General features: G+C 42.8%; 1 protein-coding gene across 1 annotated transcript in view; it reads left to right on the forward strand.

The window, feature by feature from the left end:
* Window positions 1-9,419: 9,419 nt before the first annotated feature.
* Window positions 9,420-19,572, forward strand: part of FYTTD1 (forty-two-three domain containing 1) — a 40,337-nt gene continuing 30,184 nt past the window's right edge. Inside the window, exon 1 of the mRNA XM_008155495.3 lies at window positions 9,420-9,640. Within this exon, the coding sequence (XP_008153717.1) occupies window positions 9,538-9,640 (103 nt within the window). The 5' untranslated portion in view covers window positions 9,420-9,537. The remainder of the gene's footprint in view (window positions 9,641-19,572) is intronic.

A 19,572-nucleotide genomic window follows, 5' to 3' on the forward strand; every position in this document is an offset into this window, starting at 1 on the left:
GGTTTCTATCCCTGCCACCCCCACTTCCTGCTCCAAAAACTACAGCTCCCAGAAAGCACTGCGAAGGCCCGGCCGCTCCCGGCATGCACCGTTCTACCCAATCCGGAGCCGCGCCGGGCTGCGGACCCTGCCGGCGTGCTTGTGGGCGTGCACCAGGCTGAAACGCCCACCAACGCGAGCCTCAGGAGTCTCTATGGACGTGGACCTTACACGCTGCTGTCACTTTTCATCCTGGGGAACCCGACTCAGAGGTCTAGACTCGGAAATAACGCTAGTCTTAAACCAATTATGGTTGACCCCACTTCAGCCTACACTGGTTTAACACTTGTTAGTGGTTTGGGGGGGACTTAAAGCATTTCAATGAAGAGCTCACAAACTCAGAAGAGCACAGGTTACTTTGGGATCACAAAGGAAGAGCTGCAGGGAAAGGCTTTAGGGGAAGGTTTCCCGGAGGACTGATGTCAGAGCCGTTTTCCTGGACGCTGTGACGCTGTGAGTTAGCCAGAAGAAGAGAGTGGAGAGAACAACAAAGCACTATAAGGGAGGGGTTAACATCTGGGGTTAACATGAAAAAGTAGCTACTCTATTAAAAATAATGTATGACTTTTGGGAATTTTCAAACCTGAGGTCATATTTTGTGTGTTGGAAGTGAAATGAAACGACTTAATGCAAATTATGATTTCCAACTTCCATTTATATAAAAAAATACTCTTTGTTCAAACTTTCTCATATTTTCCTAGTAAAAAGTTATACTTTTTTTTAAAAAAAAAAAGGATCCTTTTGGTCATTGGGATTTCACTTCCTTGTGTTTCTATAAATGTATGAACTTCATTTTTTGCCATACAGTATAATCCCAAATGATCCTAACATATGTTTACGTGAAAGTTAGTCAGTTTCATCTGGAAATTTCAGAACTAAAACTGTAGTAAAAGTTCTGGAAAACAGGATTTTCCTCACATGTCCAAGTCCGGGTTTACATGTATTTTCTTTAAAGCACTCAGTTAATAAACATGACAATAACTTACACTTAGCCATGTGTCCCACTCCCCACCCCCAACACATCCCTCTGTTTTTCCTCACCCCAGCCATATTCTGAATCCCTTGTTTATGATTCCACTGTTTCCCTTTTTATATAGTTTCTCTGCATCTATCTATATTCCTAAAAAGTATTGCTTTTAAAATTTGTGTGTTTTAACTTTATACAAAGGGTATTAAGCTGTATTTATTTTGGGTGGCCTGCTTTTTTTCCTTAATACAACATTGATAAGATTTATTCATATTGTTATGTATCACTATAGTTCATTGATTTTGACTGCTATTTAATAGTCCATTGGTTTATTTATACTGTCTTTCACTGATAGGCATTTGGATTGTTTCCAGGTTTTTGCCACTGCAAACATTGCTGCTATGAGTATTCTTTCACATGTCTCCACTTGTTTATAAATAAGGGTTTCTCTTGAGTACATACCTATCTGTGGAATTGTGAGGTAATAGGGTTATTGTCTGTTCTAGCTTTTGTTTTGAATGGTGGGTTTGTAGGTGCACTGTTTGTAAAATAACTAATTGGTGCTCTGCCCTGTGTGGCTCAGTTAGTTGGACCATCGTCCTGTACAACAAAAGGTGATGGGTTCAATTCCCAGTCAGGACACATGCCCAGGTTTCAGGTTCCATCTCAGGTTGGGGCACGTAAGGGAAGCAACCAATGATATTTCTCTCTCTCATTGATGTGTCTCTGTCTATCTCTTCCTTCCTCTCTCTAAAATCAGTAAGAAAATAACTAATTAGCCGAAACCGGTTTGGCTCAGTGGATAGAGCGTCAGCCTGCGGACTCAAGGGTCCCAGGTTCGATTCCGGTCAAGGGCATGTACCTTGGTTGCGGGCACATCCCCAGTAGGGGGTGTGCAAGAGGCAGCTGATCGATGTTTCTCTCTCATCGATGTTTCTAACTCTCTATCCTTCTCTCTTCCTCTCTGTAAAAAATCAATAAAATATATTTTTTTAAAAAAGAAAAATAAGAAAGGATGTATTCTGTGAATACACAAACTTATTAAAAAAAAAAAAAGACAGAAAGGCAGACAAACTTTTTCAGATTAAATGAGACAAAAGAGGCTGGACAAAGAAATGCAACATGTGAACCTGGATTGGATCCTATATTGGAAAAAATATTGCTATAAAAGATAATAATTTATTTATTAGGGCAATTGGCAAAATTTTAATATGAACTATATACAATAGAGAATAGAATTCCATCAATGTTAAATTTCCTAAATTTCATCATTTTAGCGTGGTTATGTAAACAGATATCCTTAGAGATATATTCTATAGCGTCATGATGTCTGCAACTCAGATTATCCAACAACAAATAGTATTAATTATAGCTAGCTAGCTATATATAGAGAAAGCAAATGTGGCAAAACTAATAATTGGTGAATCTTAGTGAAGGATATATAAGCACTGGACTATTGTTACCACTTCTCTCTAGATTTGAAAATGCTTTTTAAAAATAGGCACGTATCGGCTCTGGCCAGGTGGCTCAGTTGGCTGGAGTGTCATCCCATACACCAAATGGTTTTGGGTTTGATTCCCAGTCAGGACATGTACCTAGGTTGTGGGTTTGAACCCCAGTCAGAGCATGTATGGGGAGCAACCGATCTCTCTCTCTCTGTCTCTCTCTCTCTTCCTCTCTCTCTAAAAATCAATAAAAACATATCCTTTGGTGAGGAATTTTTTTTAAGGCAAGCACCTTAATATGGTTTGTTTTCTTATGACTGCATCCTAATCATAAAAACCAAAATGTTAGTGTTTCAAATTTCTTAGTTTATAATGATTAATTTTGAGTATATTTTAAGTAAAATCTGTTTTCCAGTTTAGCATCTTTAGAAATTTTTAGCCTGGCCAGGTGGCTCAGTTGGTTGGAGCATTGTCCCATATAGTTAAAAGGTTCAATTCCCAGTCAGGGCACATACCTAGGTTTCGGGTTCAATTCCCGGTTGGGGTGCATACAAGAGGCAGCCAATAGATGTGTCTCTCTCTCTCTCTCTCTCTCTCTCTCTCTCTCTCTCTCTCTCTCTCTCCCTTCCTCTTTCTAAAATCAATTTCAAAAAAATTTTAAAAAGCTTTTGAAGAATTTTTCCAAGTTTTAATTGACTGGTTTCTATTTTGTCTTTACAGCAACATCTCTACCCCCTTGACGCAGTTAGTACTGGGTTCATTTATTCAATTATATAGTAAAGTTCCTTGCCAGCCATAGGCAATACATACAACTCCAGAATCCAGAAAGTCAATGTGAAATTTTTTAAATCTTATTTCTGGACTGATCAAATCCTTAACACACTTGAAGAATGTTCAACGTGTCTCTGTCCCAGCCTCTACAACTCTAGCTGGATAAAAATGGGCCAAGAGAAGTGATCCTCTATTGAGGAAAAGGGAGAGACGAGAATTAGTCCAGCCTGGGCTCTTCATCCCAGAGCAGGGAGGCCAAGGGGCAAAGAGAGAAGGATAAATGCCTAATGGCCCCACGACCCTGGCTCTCCAGACCTTCCTAGATACCAATCCATTTAGCACAAATTGAGAATATATTTTTAAAAGGAACAGATTTATGTATATAGGTAGAAATTGTGATTTATGCAAATTTGTATAGCTTCAGAAAATTCCACAATTGGTCGGTCCTTCAGTGAATTGCCCTACAACCCTTGGTAGAAGGACTCCTACCCTGCCCAGAGAAGATAAAGCCTAATAAGGAGTGAACTAGAGGTCCAACCCCTGAGTCCAGGAAGAATTCCCCTTCAAGTTCCCCTGTCTACCCAGAGCAGTTTCCCTGGTCAGAGAAAAACTGATGACAGTCACGCACTTGGAGACCAGCGGTGCCTCCAGCGATGCCTCCAGCGATGCCTGCACCGTCGGTCACGTTCTCTGTTGCATCACAGTATTGTTAGCACAGTGTCTTACTCGTACTAGGAAATCAAACTCCGTTTGAATAAATGAATGAAAGAATCCTTAGGTTAAAAGGAAGAGTAGAACAGCTAGAAAAACTTAGAACAAAGAAAGGGCAACACAAATGAGGAACAGAAAGTTCTAGCAAACTGGCAAAGAAAAAAACTGCTGCATCTGAAAACAGTGATAAAAGGGGTAGAATGACAAGAATTGAGCAGAAAAGAAAAACTGTAATGTACATACAAGTAGCTTAAGGGAGTATAATAATAATAGTTATACCTAACTATAATACATATTATACCTACATATAATGCAATTATACCCAAGTCCCTTATGATATCAACTAGAGGCCTGGTGCATGAAATTCATGCATGGGAAGGGGTACCTCAGCCCAGCCTGCACCCTTTTGCAATCCGGGACCCCTCTGCCTGCCTGCCTAATCACCCCTAACCACTCTGCCTGCCTGATGCCCCTAATTGCTCGCCTGCCTTCCTGATTGCCCCTAACCACTCTGCCTGCCTGCCTGATCACCCCTAACCACTCGCCTGTCTGCCTGATCGCTCCTAATCACTCACCTGCCTGCCTGATCACCCCTAACTGCTCTCCTGCCTGCCTGATCGCCCCTAACTTTCTCTTCCTCGGCCCCTGCCACCGCAGCTTCATCCAGAAGGACATTCAGAATGACGTCCAGAAGGTCGTTCGGCTGTCTGGTCTAATTAGCATATTATGCTTTTATTATTATAGATATAATAAAAATTATAACATAAATCCTAAAAATCATCTTCTTTATTATTATTTATTTATATATTTTTTAATCCTCACCCAAGGATATTTTTCCTTTTTTTTTTTTTTGAGAGAAACCCAGGGTCCCGGCTGGGGAGGAGCCTGCAACCAAGGTACATGCCCTTGACAGGAATCAAACTCGGGACCCTTAGGTTTCAGGCCAAAGCTCTATCCACTCAGCCAAAATGGCTAGGACTAAAAATCCTCTTCTGAAACACAAAGAAGTTGATACAAAAATCAGACAAAGACATTACAAGAAGAAGAAATTACACACCAAGATCACTCATAAAAAAGAAACAATATCCTTGACAAAATACTAGCAAATCAAATCCAACAATATATAAAAAGGATAACATACCATGACTAAGTAGTTTTATCATAGAAATGCAAGGTGATTCAACGTGTAAAAATCAGTCAATGTAATTCACCATATTTATAAATTTAAAAAGAAAACCCATTTGGTCATCTCAATAGATGCAGAAAGAGCATTAGATAAAATTCAACGTTCACTCATGATTACAATTGTCAGCAAACCAGGAGTAGAAATGAACTTCTTCAACCTGTTAAAGGGCATCTACAAAAAATCTAACATCATACTTATTGGTGAAAGACTGAATGCTTTCCCTCTGGGATTGGGAATGAGACAAATAATAATTTAGCTAATAAAAATATAAGACTCCCAGTTAAATAATGTCCACTTTCATCATTCCTATTAAACATGGTACTGGAATCCCCAGTCAGTGCAATAAGGCAAGAAAAAGAATACAAGGCATAGAGATTGAAACAATTATGCTGAGTGAAATAATCCAGATAAAAAAGAGTATAGGCCTTGGCCAGGTGACGCATTTGGTTAGAGCAGTGGTTCTCAACCTTTCTAATGCCGCGACCCTTTAATACAGTTCTCATGTTGTGGTGACCCCCAACCATAAAATTATTTTCGTTGCTACTTCATAACTGTAATTTTGCTACTGTTAATGAATCGTAATGTAAATATCTGTGTTTTCCGATGGTCTTAGGCTCTACACTGTAGAGCTCTAACACTTAGAGCGTCATTCTGATATATCAAGGCTGCAGGTTCAATCTCCAGTCAGGGCACATACAAGAAGCAACCAATGATTGCATAAATAAGTGGAACAACAAATCTCTCTCTCTCTCTCTCTCTCTCTCTATATATATATATATATATATATATATATATATATATGTGTATGTGTGTGTGTGTGTGTGTGTGTGTGTGTGTGTGTATATATATATATATATATATATATTTAAAAAGAGGCCCTGGCCCTGGTTGGCTGGTTTGGCTCAGTGGATGGCGCATCAGCCTGCGGACTTAAGGGTCCTGGGTTGGATTCCAGTAGGGGGCGTGATCTCATCATTGATGTTTCTATCCCTCTCTCTCTCTCCCTTCCTCTCTGAAATTAATAAAAATATTTTTTTAAAAAGAGGCCCTAGTGTGTTTTGCTCAGTGGTTAAAGTGTCGGCCCCCGACAGAAGAATTGCGGGTTTAATGCCCTGTCAAGGGCACGTACCTTAGTTGCAGGTTTCCCTGGCCTGGTGGGGGTATGTGCGGGAGGCAACCAATTGATGTGTCTCTCACGTCCATGTTTCTGTCTCTCTCTCCCCATCCTACCTCTCTTCCACTTTCTCTAGAAATCAACGGGGAAAAACAAACAAACAAATGAGAGAAAATTCTAGAAAATTCAAATTAATCTATAGTGACAGAAAATATATCAGTGCAATCCTTTGCCCCAGGTAGTGATTGGGGCAAAGGATTGCAAAGAAGCACTAGAAAACTTTTGGGGATGATGGAAATATATATTATGCTGATTATGGTAGTGTTTTCACAGGTATACATCTGTATAAACTGCACACTTTAAATATGTATTTTATTGTCCATTAATTATAACTCAACAAAACTGAAAAAAGTGGGGGTTTAAAAGACATATCAAACTAATAAAAATAGTTAAGGGTTATATACGTAAGACTTGTGCTTACCTTTGAAGATAATGTAGATTTCTAGTGAGAAGAAATTCAGAACATCCTAATCAAAAAGTATAATGTTAAGGTTCCCAGATTTAGCAAATAAAAATATACCACTCCTAGTCAAATTTGAATTTCAGATAAACAATGAATAATCATTTAGTATAAATTATCCTAAATATTGCATGCAACATAGTAAAAAAAAAATGCTGTTTATCTGAAATCTGGAACAAACTTATACTACTAAATAATGGTCCGTTGTTTATCTGAAATTTAAATTTAACTGGTCTTGAATTTTATCTGGCAATCCTAGATATTGTCTTATCTGCAGTGGACAAACAAACCTCTGAAAAGGGCAGCTGCTTGACTTCTGTTTATTTTCACTTGCGTGAAGCTGCCAAACTGCTGTACTCTACACAAAGGATGCATGTTTAGGGTCCAGCACAAGGCCTCATTCACAGTAGGTGCTCAGAGAATATTTTTGCTCTGCAAGCTGTGTGAAGATAGGGTCTGTATCCACCTTCCTCACCATTTTATCCCCAGAGCCTATTACAATGCCTGGTGCTCAATGAATAGATCATTAAATGAATAGTTGCCTCTCGTATTCCAGAAAACGGCAGAGTTGACCTTGTGCTCCAGCCCAGCCCTTGAAGCTGGCTGATGAACTTCTTGGACTAGCCCCAGTCCTGATTTCTCGGCTTGACGCCCTCTTTACTATTGCTGTATGTGTCTCAGGTTGCTATTTTGTGACTGACCTTGAATGTCTCTCTTTTTTTCTTGTTTTTCCCTTGGGAACCTGGGCGATTACTCTGAGACTCTGAAACCCTTGGAAAAATCTGAACGTCTGAAACACAATAGCTAGGTTTGTTTATGAAATATTGGGGCATGTTCTTTTCAGAGATGAGGAGATTTGGGATGGAGCTCAGTTTGGGGGAGAAGACCAGAATAAAAGGAAACTTTTATATACTGGTGGTGGGAAGCATTTATATACATTTTGGGAGTTTTATTATCTATTTTATAAATATCTGAAGTACAAAAATTCATCCAAACTCTAAGTATATTAATTTTCTTCCATAAAACTAAGAACTTAATCTAAGATTCCTCCCTGTAAACACAAATAAGCAGAGACTGTATCAGTTATTTCTAGTGAGAGAAGGATAGTGTGGAGAAAAATATCTTGTGCTTAGATTTTAGAATTGTAAGGAATCTTAGTAATAATTAAGTATAACATATGCAGGGTGTCCCCAAAAAAATGTATACATACTTTAACAGCTGGTAGTTCAATTTTGAAAATGAAGTCTATTTTAATAAACACTGCCTTCATAATTATTCAGTGTGTGTATACATTTTTTGGGACACTCTATATTTAGTATAACTACTTCCTTGTTTTGAAGATGAGTGTGAGGCCCGAACACTCTTACAAGTTCACACAGTGGTTACATGACTAAGTGAGTGAAAAAAATACAACTCAATAAAACCTAGGTCTCCCTCCTACTTTTAGCTCTATACTCAGTTTTCTAGTTCTTAGCTGTTGGAAAAGAAATAAAATCAAGCACATTGTGCTAAGAGCATATCTATTATTCTTCTTAACATTCAGAATGTTGTTCTTAGGTCCTTTTGAGTCTAAACCTTCCTTTACCTTTAAAGTTTCATATACTACTTCATTAATGTGTCCTCACTTGATACACTCTTTTTCTATGGTTATGTTTTTGTCTTGGAGGGGGTGCAAATTAAGTACAGGCTACTGTGGTTTAGGTCACTGGTTCTTTTCTATGCAAAAAGAAATTTCAGGAAGTGAAAAGGAGGAAGGTGGTAGAGATTTCTACAGGGACAGAATACCTGCCGCCGGTTTTTTCCTTAGATGCAAATGCTTTCGGTAGTTTTGAGCTGTTATGAGGATGATATAACCTAAATGCTTCCACACAAGTGCAGTTAATTTGAAAGAGGAGGAGGTAAGAAGAGAGGGAATATCACGTTTTGTAAATAGAAAAAATATATAATGCAAACATTCAACAAATAATATTTTCCTGTAGGGATAATTAGAAAGAAAAAAGAATCCTCCTATTCATTCCCAACGCAAATGAACTAGAGAAAAACGCAGCCAAATAAGCAGAGGTACTTACCCCTCTCCCAAGGAAAGATGAAGTCTTATTAGGTAGCGAGTACCGTGCTCAATGTTTTCAGAGTACCGTTGGAGAAATGGTACAGTACCGATAGGGGAAACGTTAGCACTTACTTCTATTGCTAGTGACGCAAAATTTGTCAATGCAGCCTTTGCTTTGCGTCCAGACGTTGCGACTCCTCCTGTTGCAGGTGGTGGAGCTGGGAGGTGGGAGGGAGCTGGGACTGAATTCTGCAATCTACGTTCACAGGGGTCTGCCCTGCCTCCGAGGCTGCATTGCAGTGGGGTGTGAAAGGTTCATGGGTGCCAAAGCTTTGGGGCCTTTCTGTGGCAGGAGGGACTCTAAGGACACCGAGGAACGTGATCTCATTTAAGGCACGTGATCCTGAGGCGCTCAGGGTCCAGCATTCCCCAATTTGCGCGGAAAGGCAAACTGCTGAGACAACGGCCCTTGCAAACGCCCAGAGCAGCGGGTTGCAATGTTTTCTCCTGTCCGACAGGGGCCGCTGGCAGCGAGTACCAGCTTGGGGCGCTCTTGTCGGCCGCCCGTCTCTGTAGCCCCGCCCCCTGCGCGCAGCCGCGGGTGGGAGGCGAGGACGCCGCTAGCACGCGTGCGCGCTCCCTCGGTGCAGCTGGTCTGGGAGCGTAAGTGGGAGGTGGCAGGCCTCCGTCTCTGGCCTTGTCTACGGACTGATCCAGCGGCGACGTCTCCGGCCATGAACCGGTTTGGTACCCGGTTAGGGGGAGCCTCGGCGATCCCGTCACCGCCGCCGAAACCCCGCAGTAATGAAAACCTCGACAAAATTGATATGTCTCTGGGTGAGGAGCCGAGTTGGACCGAGTTGGAGTGGGGGGAGGGTGTGGGTGGGACCAAGTGCCGCGGTTTGTGGGGGAAGGGGCGGTTGGTCACAGTTGTCGATCGAGTCTTTTTTTTTTTTTTTTTCTTTTGCGGGTGGGCGGGACCCAGGGAGGGCCTCTGCGGGCCGGGGAGCGCCGCTGCGCCGAGTGCCGGGGCCGGCCCTGCGCGCTCGGCGGGGCTGTCTGAGGGGTGGCGGTGGGGGCGGGGGACGCTGCGGGGCCCGGAGGTGTGGAGGGCCGAGGGGTGCGGAGCCTGTTCGCCCTGAGAGGGGCTGCCGCCGGCGGGTGAGCCCGGCCCTTTGTGAGGAACGCTCCGCGGGTTTTCCCTCCGGCGTGTTCGCCGCGGGCGTTATCCCGGGCGCGAAGGGAAGGGTCCGGCTCGGCCGTGCCGGTGTCTGAGGAAGGCTTGGAGAGCCCGGCCGGGTCCGCGAGCGGGTAAAAATCAGTGCTTTCCAGAAAAGGGCTCGTTGGACCTTTCCTGCGCCCGGGCCTACGCCGGTGCCGGTGCCGAACGAGAAAGTGTCAAGAGGCCCCGAGAGTTGGCGGTTCTGACGGGCACCGACCCCGGAGCGATTTGTCAGAAAAATTTCGTTAGGCTGAACTTCATCGGACGGTGCTTTCTTATTAGGCGGTGCCTAGAAAAAAAAGCACCATCTCCTTATCCAGGCCTAGCTCATGAGAAAGAAAGAGGAAAAAAAAAAAGGAAAAACCAAGGGAGAGGCTTGGAGAGATGCGAAGCCGGGTCAAGCATGGGATCTAGCACGTCTAAGAAGGGTGGCGTGGTTGAGTGATGGGCACGTGAAAAGCAGCAGGATCGGTGATTTAATTAAAAATGTAGACCTAGCACCACTGAGGAACCCGTCTCTGGCTTAGCTGGGTTAAATGGAAGTCCTTTTTTTTCTGTCGGGATTCCAGTTACGGGCTTAGGTGAAGTTAACTCTCGCCAGCTCTTTCTGCGGACTGCATACACTTCTGGGCGTGTGTGAAAAGCACCTGACGAGTGGATACAGAGGTGTAACTTTCCCCAGGGGACAGTACTTTTCTTTTGTTGTGGTTTACCTGAAGAGCTTTTCGTCAAAAAAAAAAACTCTTGGTTTCAATGATTGCCACAAGTCAGAACCCAGTGTAGTATGAACTAAGTAACATCAGAAATGTTTGGCCTCAAGTCTTGTCTTAGTAAACCCTATAAAGAAATGAGAAATCTTTTTAGCTAAAGCCAAGAAAAAATATAATAACGACTATTTATTGAGTGCTTACTACCTTCCAGACACTGGACTAAGCATTTAATATGTGTAAACTCGGTTTATCCTCATAATAACCCCGTGAGATATATTTTTAATGATAAAAGAGCACGGAATCCAGAACCACACTCAGTTAAAATCCTGCTTTTACCACTTAATAGCCATGTGATTGTGGGCAAATTACTTCTCAGTGCCTCATCTGTAAAAAGGTGATAATAATAGGCTTATCTGCCTCAGAGGGTTGATGTAAATATTAAATGAGTCAAGAGGCATATATAAACTGCTTAGAACAGTATATGGTACACAGATAGTTCTATATTTACTCTCTCTCTCTGTGTGTGTATATATATACATATACACATACACACACACACACACACACACATACATACATATATATTATACATAGTTATTCCCATTTTATGAAACCTGGGGTGTAGAGAAATTAAATAACTTGTCCAAATTCCTAGAAGTAAGGGGTGGAGCAAGGATTTTGTTCTTGCTCTAGAGACCTAAGCTATAGATAATTATAGGAAGTGTTAAACAGTTATTTTCATAACCAATACATCATTTTAAGTTTCTAGGGGTTTTGTATGAGTTTTGTTTGGTGATTACCATGTTCAAGTGAAGAAAACAGGGATAATTATGTTTGAAGGTAGAAGTGAAGTGCTGTCCCAGTAGATGGTTAAAACAACTTGATCTCTTTTTCTCTCCAAGAACACACTCTAGGTCTACTCCAAGAGCATTCTGTCAGGTGCCTTTTTTTGTTTTAGTGAGAATTTTAGAGAAAGAGAGAGATCTATTTTAAACAATTGTTATGCTTCATATTTCATTTTATCAGGTCTGTAGGGGTTTTAGATTCTAATTTTTGTTTTAATTTGTGGTTCTATCTTGATTATATAAATATTCATATAGAATATCTACCAAGGTTACCAATAGCTGGCCTCATTGTGGCTCAGTTTCTTTAATTTAAAAATGAGTATTATAATATTTATTTCATAGAAATGTGAAAATTAAATGAATACATGTCAGAACAATGCCTGTTAGTACTCAGTTCATACTATTACTATTATTAGAACCATATAGTGTTATGGAAGAAACTTTTTTATTAAAGTAGCTCATCATAATGTATTTTTTTCTTCTTATAACTACCCTATCTGCTCCTTGAGTAGGAGAAAGCCATTCTCTTCTTTTAGATTGGAATAATCCTCTTTGTCATAGTAGCTCATTTAACTTGAGGATTTAGATAAAATGTTTAAACATAATTTTATAGTTGATATGCTTTCCTACTTTTAGTTTTTAGTTATGTTTATACTCTATACTGCTTTATTTTAAAACTAGAGGCCCGATGCACGAAATTCGTGCAAGAGTAGGCCTTTCTTTTTTCTTAATGGTCCTCAGACCAAATTCATTTTTTTATGTGTACTCTCAAGGCTCTGAGATTTTAGACTTCTGGTGAAGAATAGCACCGTATCTTGTTTTAAAGTGTTTCAAAAGAAGTGTCTATTTTTTTCTGCTCACTGAGAATTTAACATGCTCATATACCTGATATTCGTTAAACCTTTTCATTTTTTGAGTGTCTAACTTTGATTAACTCTTTTGTAGTTGAAGGGTTAATCTCCAGAAGATAATGAAGTACTTCAGGGGGATATGAATTATTTTATATGAATAAAGATTGCTGATGGATGAGGTAGAGTAATAATATATAAGAAAGGATCCCTGTAAGTTTCCTTTTTTGACTTCAGATAGACTGTTTAGAACAGGTTTTTTTGGGGAAAATTCCTGAGGTTAAACTAGTTTTGTGAAAATTTTTTTAAGTTGTTGACCATGTTCAATTTTTTGGTTTATTTGCTCTATTTTCAGTCATCAGAATTAATATTGGAAGTTGAGACTGTAGAGAAATTGTTTGGATATTTTTTTAATGAATATTTTTGGCTTCTAGTAACCTTTTAAAAAATTATTGAAGTATAATTGGCATACAATATTGTATTAGTTTCAGGTGTTCAACATAGTGATTCAACATTTATATACCTTTTGATGTGATTATCACAATAAGTGTATTAACCATCTACACTGTGAATAGTTTTAAAAATATTATTGACTCTATTCCCAGTTCTAGTAACCTCCTTTAAAATATATATACATATATTTATTGATTTCAGAGAGGAAGGGAGAGGGAGAGAGAGATAGAAATGTCAGTGATGAGAATCATTGATCGGCTGCCTCCTGCATGCCCCACACTAGGGATCAAGCCTGAAACCTGGGCATGTGCCCTGACCGAGAATCTAACCTGTACCTCCTGGTTTGTAGGTCATTGCTCAACCACTGAGGGACAGCAGCTGGGCAGTAACCTCCTTTTAACAGAGGTAAATGGGAATCTGGAGAAAATATTGTTTCCTGATCTTCACATTGTTCTGTTGTGGTGTTAGAGCCATGTGAGGCTTGTGGAATTACCTTGGGGCACTTTGAAAGTGTTTTGGAAAATGAGAGCAGTGTAGAAAGGAAAATAAGGTAACTTTGCTAGAGGAACAGAAACCAATAATACTTTCTTTTGTGTATCTTTTTTTATGGTACTTATTTAATTTTGTATTTACATGTCTGTTTGCATTAATAATTTTAAACTTACTGATAACAGGGTCATGTATTACTTTGGTTTGTTTCTGTTAAGGCATAGTCTGCCACATATATTTATTGAGCATATTGTATGCTTAATACATATTTGCTGAATTGAGATGAACTTATACATTTTGTCTTTTAATGGAATGATTTATTTATTTTTAAAATAAATCTTTATTGTTCAGATTATTACAGTTGTTCCTCTTTTTCCCCCCTATAGCTCCCCTCCACCCGGTTCCCACCCCACCCTCTGCCCTTACCCGCCCCCATCCTCATCCATAGGTGTATAATTTTTGTCCAATCTCTTCCCGCACCCACTACACCCCCGTCCCCTCGAGAATTGTCAGTCCACTGCCTTTTTATGCCCCTGATTCTATTATATTCACCAGTTTATTCTGTTCATCAGACTTTTTATTCACTTGATTTTTAGATTCACTTGTTGATAGATATGTATTTGTTCATAATTTTTATCTTTACCTTTTTCTCCTTCTTCCTCTTCTTAAAGAATACCTTTCAGCATTTCATATAATACTGGTTTGGTGGTGATGAACTCCTTTAGCTTTTTCTTATCTGTGAGGCTCTTTATCTGACCTTCAGTTCTAAATGATAGCTTTGCTGGGTAGAGTAATCTTTGTTGTAGGTTCTTGCTATCATCACTTTGAATGTTTCTTGCCACTCCCTTCTGGCCTGCATAGTTTCTGTTGAGAAATCAGCTGACAGTCGTATGGGTACTCCCTTGTAGGTAACTAACTCTTTTTCTCTTGCTGCTTTTAATATTCTCTCTTTGTCTTTTGCTCTTGGCATTTTTTTTTATTGATTTTTTTACAGAGAGGAAGGGAGAGGGAGAGAGAGCTAGAAACATCGATGAGCGAGAAACATCGACCAGCTGCCTCCTGCACACCCCCTACCGGGGATGTGCCCGCAACCAATGTACATGCCCTTGACCAGAATCGAACCTGGGAACTTTCAGTCCATAGATCGACGCTCTATCCACTGAGCCAAACCGGTTTCAGCTGCTCTTGGCATTTTAATTATGATGTGTCTTGGTGTGGTCCTCTTTGGATTCCTTTTGTTTGGGGTTCTGTGCGCTTCCTGGACTTTTAGGTCTGTTTCTTTCACCAGGTAGGGGAGGTTTTCTGTCATTATTTCTTCAAATATGTTTTCAATATCTTGCTCTCTCTCTTCTTCTGGCACCCCCATAATTCGGATGTTGGTATGCTTGAAGTTGTCCCAGAGGCTCCTTACACTATCTTCATATTTTTGGATTCGTTTTTCTTTTTGCTTTTCCAGTTGGGTGTTTTTTGCTTCTTCGTATTTCAAATCTTTGACTTTATTCTTGGGATCCTCTAGTCTGCTGTTGGATCTCTGTATATTATTCTTTATTTCAGTCAGTGTATGCTTAATTTCTAGTTGGTCCTTTTTCATATCCTTGAGGATCTCACTAAATTTCTGGGAGGTTTCTAGAATATTCTTGAGTAACCTTATAACCGTGGTTTTGAACTCTATATCCAGTAGTTTGCTTTCCTCCATTTCTGTCTTTTGTGACCTGTTTCTTTGTCTCCACATTTGGCTGCTTCCCCTATGTTGATAGAGTGGCTTTGTGTGGTAGGTGTCCTATAGGGCCCAGTGGCTCAGCCTCCCAGTTACCTGAGGTGGACAATCTTGGTGCACCCCTTTGTGGGCTGTGTGCACAGTCTTGTTGTAGTTAAGCCTTGATTGTTGTTGGTATCACTGGGAGGAATTGACCAACAGGCCAATTGGCTGTGAGGATCAGTTGTGTCTATGATGGGAGAACTTCTGTGCTGGAGACACCCTGATGGGGCAAGACTTACTTCAGTGGGGCTTTGATGCTCACTGAGTCTGCCCCTTGAGTGTGTCTCTTACGGATCTGAAGAGTTGTAATCTGGATGGTCTCACTCTGACCACTGGGTACACTGGCTCTTGGATCTCCAAGGAGGTGCAAAGTCAGCCACTGCCTGAGGCCACCCAGCAGGAGCTACAGAGAGATCTGAAGATTCCTCCTCTTTGTTTGGGGTTTGGAGATGTCCAGATGAGGCCCAGCTGTGAAGCAATGCAAGCTGCTATTGAGCCTTGGGCCTTCTTTTGGAGGCTCTTGGATTCTCTGACCCAGCTGCAGTATGTTGGGTTTCAGGTTGCAAAGGGCCAGGCCATTCATATGCAAAAGCCTCTGCGCACAGCTTGGGTGGGGTTGTAAATTGGGTGGAGCGGGGTCTCAGGGGATCACCAGGGCGTAGCAAACAGCAATGGCTGATCGTCAGCCCTGCCCCAAAGAGGTCCCCAGGTCTCTGTGTCCCACGGCACTGTGCAGGAGCAATGATTGCTGCAAGCACCTCTGAGAGAAAGCCGCCCTCATGTTAGGGCCCGATGCCAGACAGTCCAGTTTCTCCCTGTATGAGTGTGGGTCCCCAGAGTCTCACCCGGAACTGGAGTTCAGAGCAGTTGGGAGCTTGTGTCTCCCTACCCATTGAAAAAGACAACAGCGTATTCAGTTGCCAGCCCCTTTCCGAGTGCACACCTCCGTACTTACACACTTCACTTCCGCACCTCTGCAGCTCCTCCGAGACTCAGTGTGCTTTTTCTCTTTCCTTCTAGTTGTATAATTTCCACTCAGCCAGCCTTCCCATGGTTCTGGATGATGTCCGTTTTGTCTTTTAGTTGTAGTTTTGAAGTGGTTGTGCAAGGCAGCAAGTTCAGGTGTTTGCCAGGTAGAGGAGGTTTTCTGTCGCCATCTTGGTTTCGTCTGGAATGATTTAGTTTTTGACTGCCTGTGGTTTTATTGAAAATTGGTCATCTTTAAAAACTGGAGATTTCTGTGATTATGGAAAGAAGTATTAGTAATTTTTATAAACAGGCTTTCATTTATTTACCTTTTTTTTTTTGGCTCATAATTTCTTCTTTTTTTTAAAAAATTTCTTTATTGATTAAGGTGTCACATATTTGTCCTCATCCCCCCATTCCCATCCCACACCCCTCCCCACGGATGCCCCAACCCCCTGTTGAACTTAACCATTGGATAGGTTCATATGCATGCACACAAGTCCTTTGGTTGATCTCTCCCCCCTCCCCCCACACTCCCCTATCCTCCCTCTGAGGCCAGATAGTCCGATCGATGCCTCCTTGTTCTGGTTCTGTTCTTGTTCATCAGTCTATGTTGTTCATCATTTCCCCTAGATGAGCGAGATCATGTGTCACTAGAGATATATTTATAAGAACTGAATGTGAGACGAGCAATAATAGTTATGCTGACATGCAAATGAATCAGTCTGTAGTGAGTTTCTTTCTGGACCAACAGTTCTTTTGAGACCCAATTTCAATGTCCACCGGTTCCTTATGTGTACATGTCAGTACTGACCCCTCAGCTCTGGATGGTGGACAAATGGTGGTAACGGAGGTCCGACTCCCTCTGGTTTGGTCTCGGCCGGACCCAGGGGCACGGCTTCACCCGGACTCAGGGGCACGTGGCCTCCCCCAGACCCAGGGGGCGCGTGGCCTCACCCGGGCCCGGGACCCAGCCTCACCCGGATCCAGGGGCACACGGCCTCACCCGGACCCAGGATCCGGCTTCACCCGTACCCAGGGGCTCAAGGCCTCACCCGGACCCAGGGGCACATGGCCTCTCCCAGACCCAGGGGCGCGTGGCCTCACCCAGACCTAGGTGCGCGCGGCCTCACCCGGACCAGGTACCCAGCCTCACCCGGATCCAGGGGCACACGGCCTCACCTGGACCCAGGGGCGCGTGGCCTCACCCGGGCCCAGGGACCCAGCCTCACCCAGGTCCAGGGGCGCGTGGCCTCACCCGGACCTAGGTACGCGCATTTATTTACCTTTATCAGGGAAAGAAATAGTGTGGATTACAGAAATCTTTGTTAATTGGTAGGTCTGCTTCGGGTTATTTTTTTTATTAAACATTTTTTTAATGTTGACATTATTGCAGGAGTCCCTTGTCCCCATTCCCCTTCCTTGGCCTTTACAAAATTATTGTCTGTGTCTATGGAGTATGCATATTTGTTCTTTAGCTATTTCCTTCACCTTCTTTATCCAGCCACTCCCACCCTCCTCTCCTTCGGCACCAGCCAGTATGTTCCATGTATTCTTGCTTCTGGTTCCATTTTGTTCATCAGTTTATTTTGTTAATTAGATTACACATATTAGTGAGATAATATGGTATTTGTCTTTCTCTGAATGGCTTATTTCACTTAGCATAATACTCTCCAGGTCCATCCATGCTGTCACAAAGGATAAGACTTCCTTCTTTTTTACAGCCTTGTAGTATTCCATTATGTAAATATACCACAGCTTTTTTATCCACTCATCTGCTGATGGGCACTTGGACTGTTTCCAGATCTTGGCTATCCTATATAATACAAGTCTAGGTGGTGTCATGCCCTTGCGCGACGCCCTTGCGCAACGTCGTCACAAGATGGCCACCACAAGATGGCCGCGCACAGCAGAGGCGGGGCCCAGTGGCTGCTCTGCGCCGTGAGGCCTGGGGGTCCCGCGGCTCTGTGCAGTGCGGAAGAGGCTGGTCCTGGCGTCTCCATTGCCTCTCATGGAGGAGGCGGGTCACGGCAGAGGAGGACAGTTGTGGGTGATCAGGTCGGCAAGGGAGGGCAGTTGGTTCCATTTTGTGCATCAATTTATTTTGTTAATTAGGTTACACATATTAGTGAGATAATATGGTTAATCAGGCCAGCAGGGTAGGGCAGTTGTGGGCGATCAGGCCGACCAGGGAGCAGTTAGGGGGCGATCAGGCTGGCAGGCAGAAGCAGTTAGGGGCAGTCAAGCAGGCAGGCAGGCAAGCGGTTAGGAGCCAGCGGTTCCAGATTGTGAGAGGGATGTCCGAGGGGTCCCAGACTGGAGAGGGTGCAGGCTGGGTTGAAGGACTCCCCTCCGCCCCCCGGTGCACAAATTTCGTGCACCAGGCCTCTAGTTGTAAATAATGCTGCTATGAACATAGGAGTGCATATATTCTTTCTGATTGTTTTTTTGGTGAGTTTTAGGATATATTCCCAAAAGTGGGATTGGTGGGTCAAAAGGCAGTTCCATTTTTAATTTTTGAGGAAACTTCATACTGTTTTCCATAATGGCTGCAACAGTCTGCATTCCAGACAGCAGGGCAGAAGGTTTTCCTTTTTACCACATCCTCACCAGCACTTATTGTTTGTTGGTTTATTGATAGTAGCCATTCTGGCAGGTGTGAGTTGATACCTCATTGTAGATTTTATTTGCATCTCTCTGATAATTAGTGACTTTGATCATTTTTTCATATGTCTCTTGGCCATCTGTATGTCCTATTAGAAGAAGTGTCTAATCAGGTCCTTTGTCCATTTTTAAAAATATATATTTTTACTAGAGGCCTAGTGCACGAATTTGTGCACCAGTGGAGTCCCTTGGCCTGGCCTGCATACTCTCACAATCCGGGACCCCTCAGGAGATGTCGGAGAACTGGTTTCAGCCCAGTCCCCACAGGCCAGGCTGAGGACCCCACCAGTGCACGAATCCGTGCACCGGGCCTCTATTATGCCTATAAGATCTTTGGTTAATCTCTTCCTGCCCTCTCCCCTCCCCTCTTCCCTCTGAGATTCATCAGTCTGTTCCTTGTTTCCATGCCTGTGTGTTGAGCATCTGCCCCCTACTGGTCAGTGTGCATCATAGCTACCAGTCAAACAGTTGACCAGTTGCTTAGGCTTTTATATATATACTACAGGCCCATTCTTGCACGATATTCGCCCGGGAGCCAGCAAGTCACTGCTCCCCAGCCGCCCGGGAGCCAGCACGTCCCCGCTCCCCGGCCACCCAGGAGCCGGCAAGTCATCGCTCCCCGGCCACCCAGAGCCAGCAAGTCACCACTCCCCAGCCGCCCAGGAGTCGGCAAGTCCCCGCTTCCCGGCCGCCCGGGAGCCGGCAAGTCCCCGCTTCCCGGCCGCCCAGGAGCCAGCATATCCCCGCTTCCTGGCCGCCAGCACGTCCCCGCTTCCCGGCCGCCCAGAGTCGGCAAGTCCCCGCTCCCCAGCC

The sequence above is a fragment of the Eptesicus fuscus genome, chromosome 3, assembly GCF_027574615.1.
Source record: "Eptesicus fuscus isolate TK198812 chromosome 3, DD_ASM_mEF_20220401, whole genome shotgun sequence".
In the NCBI taxonomy this organism is placed as follows: Eukaryota; Metazoa; Chordata; class Mammalia; order Chiroptera; family Vespertilionidae; genus Eptesicus; species Eptesicus fuscus.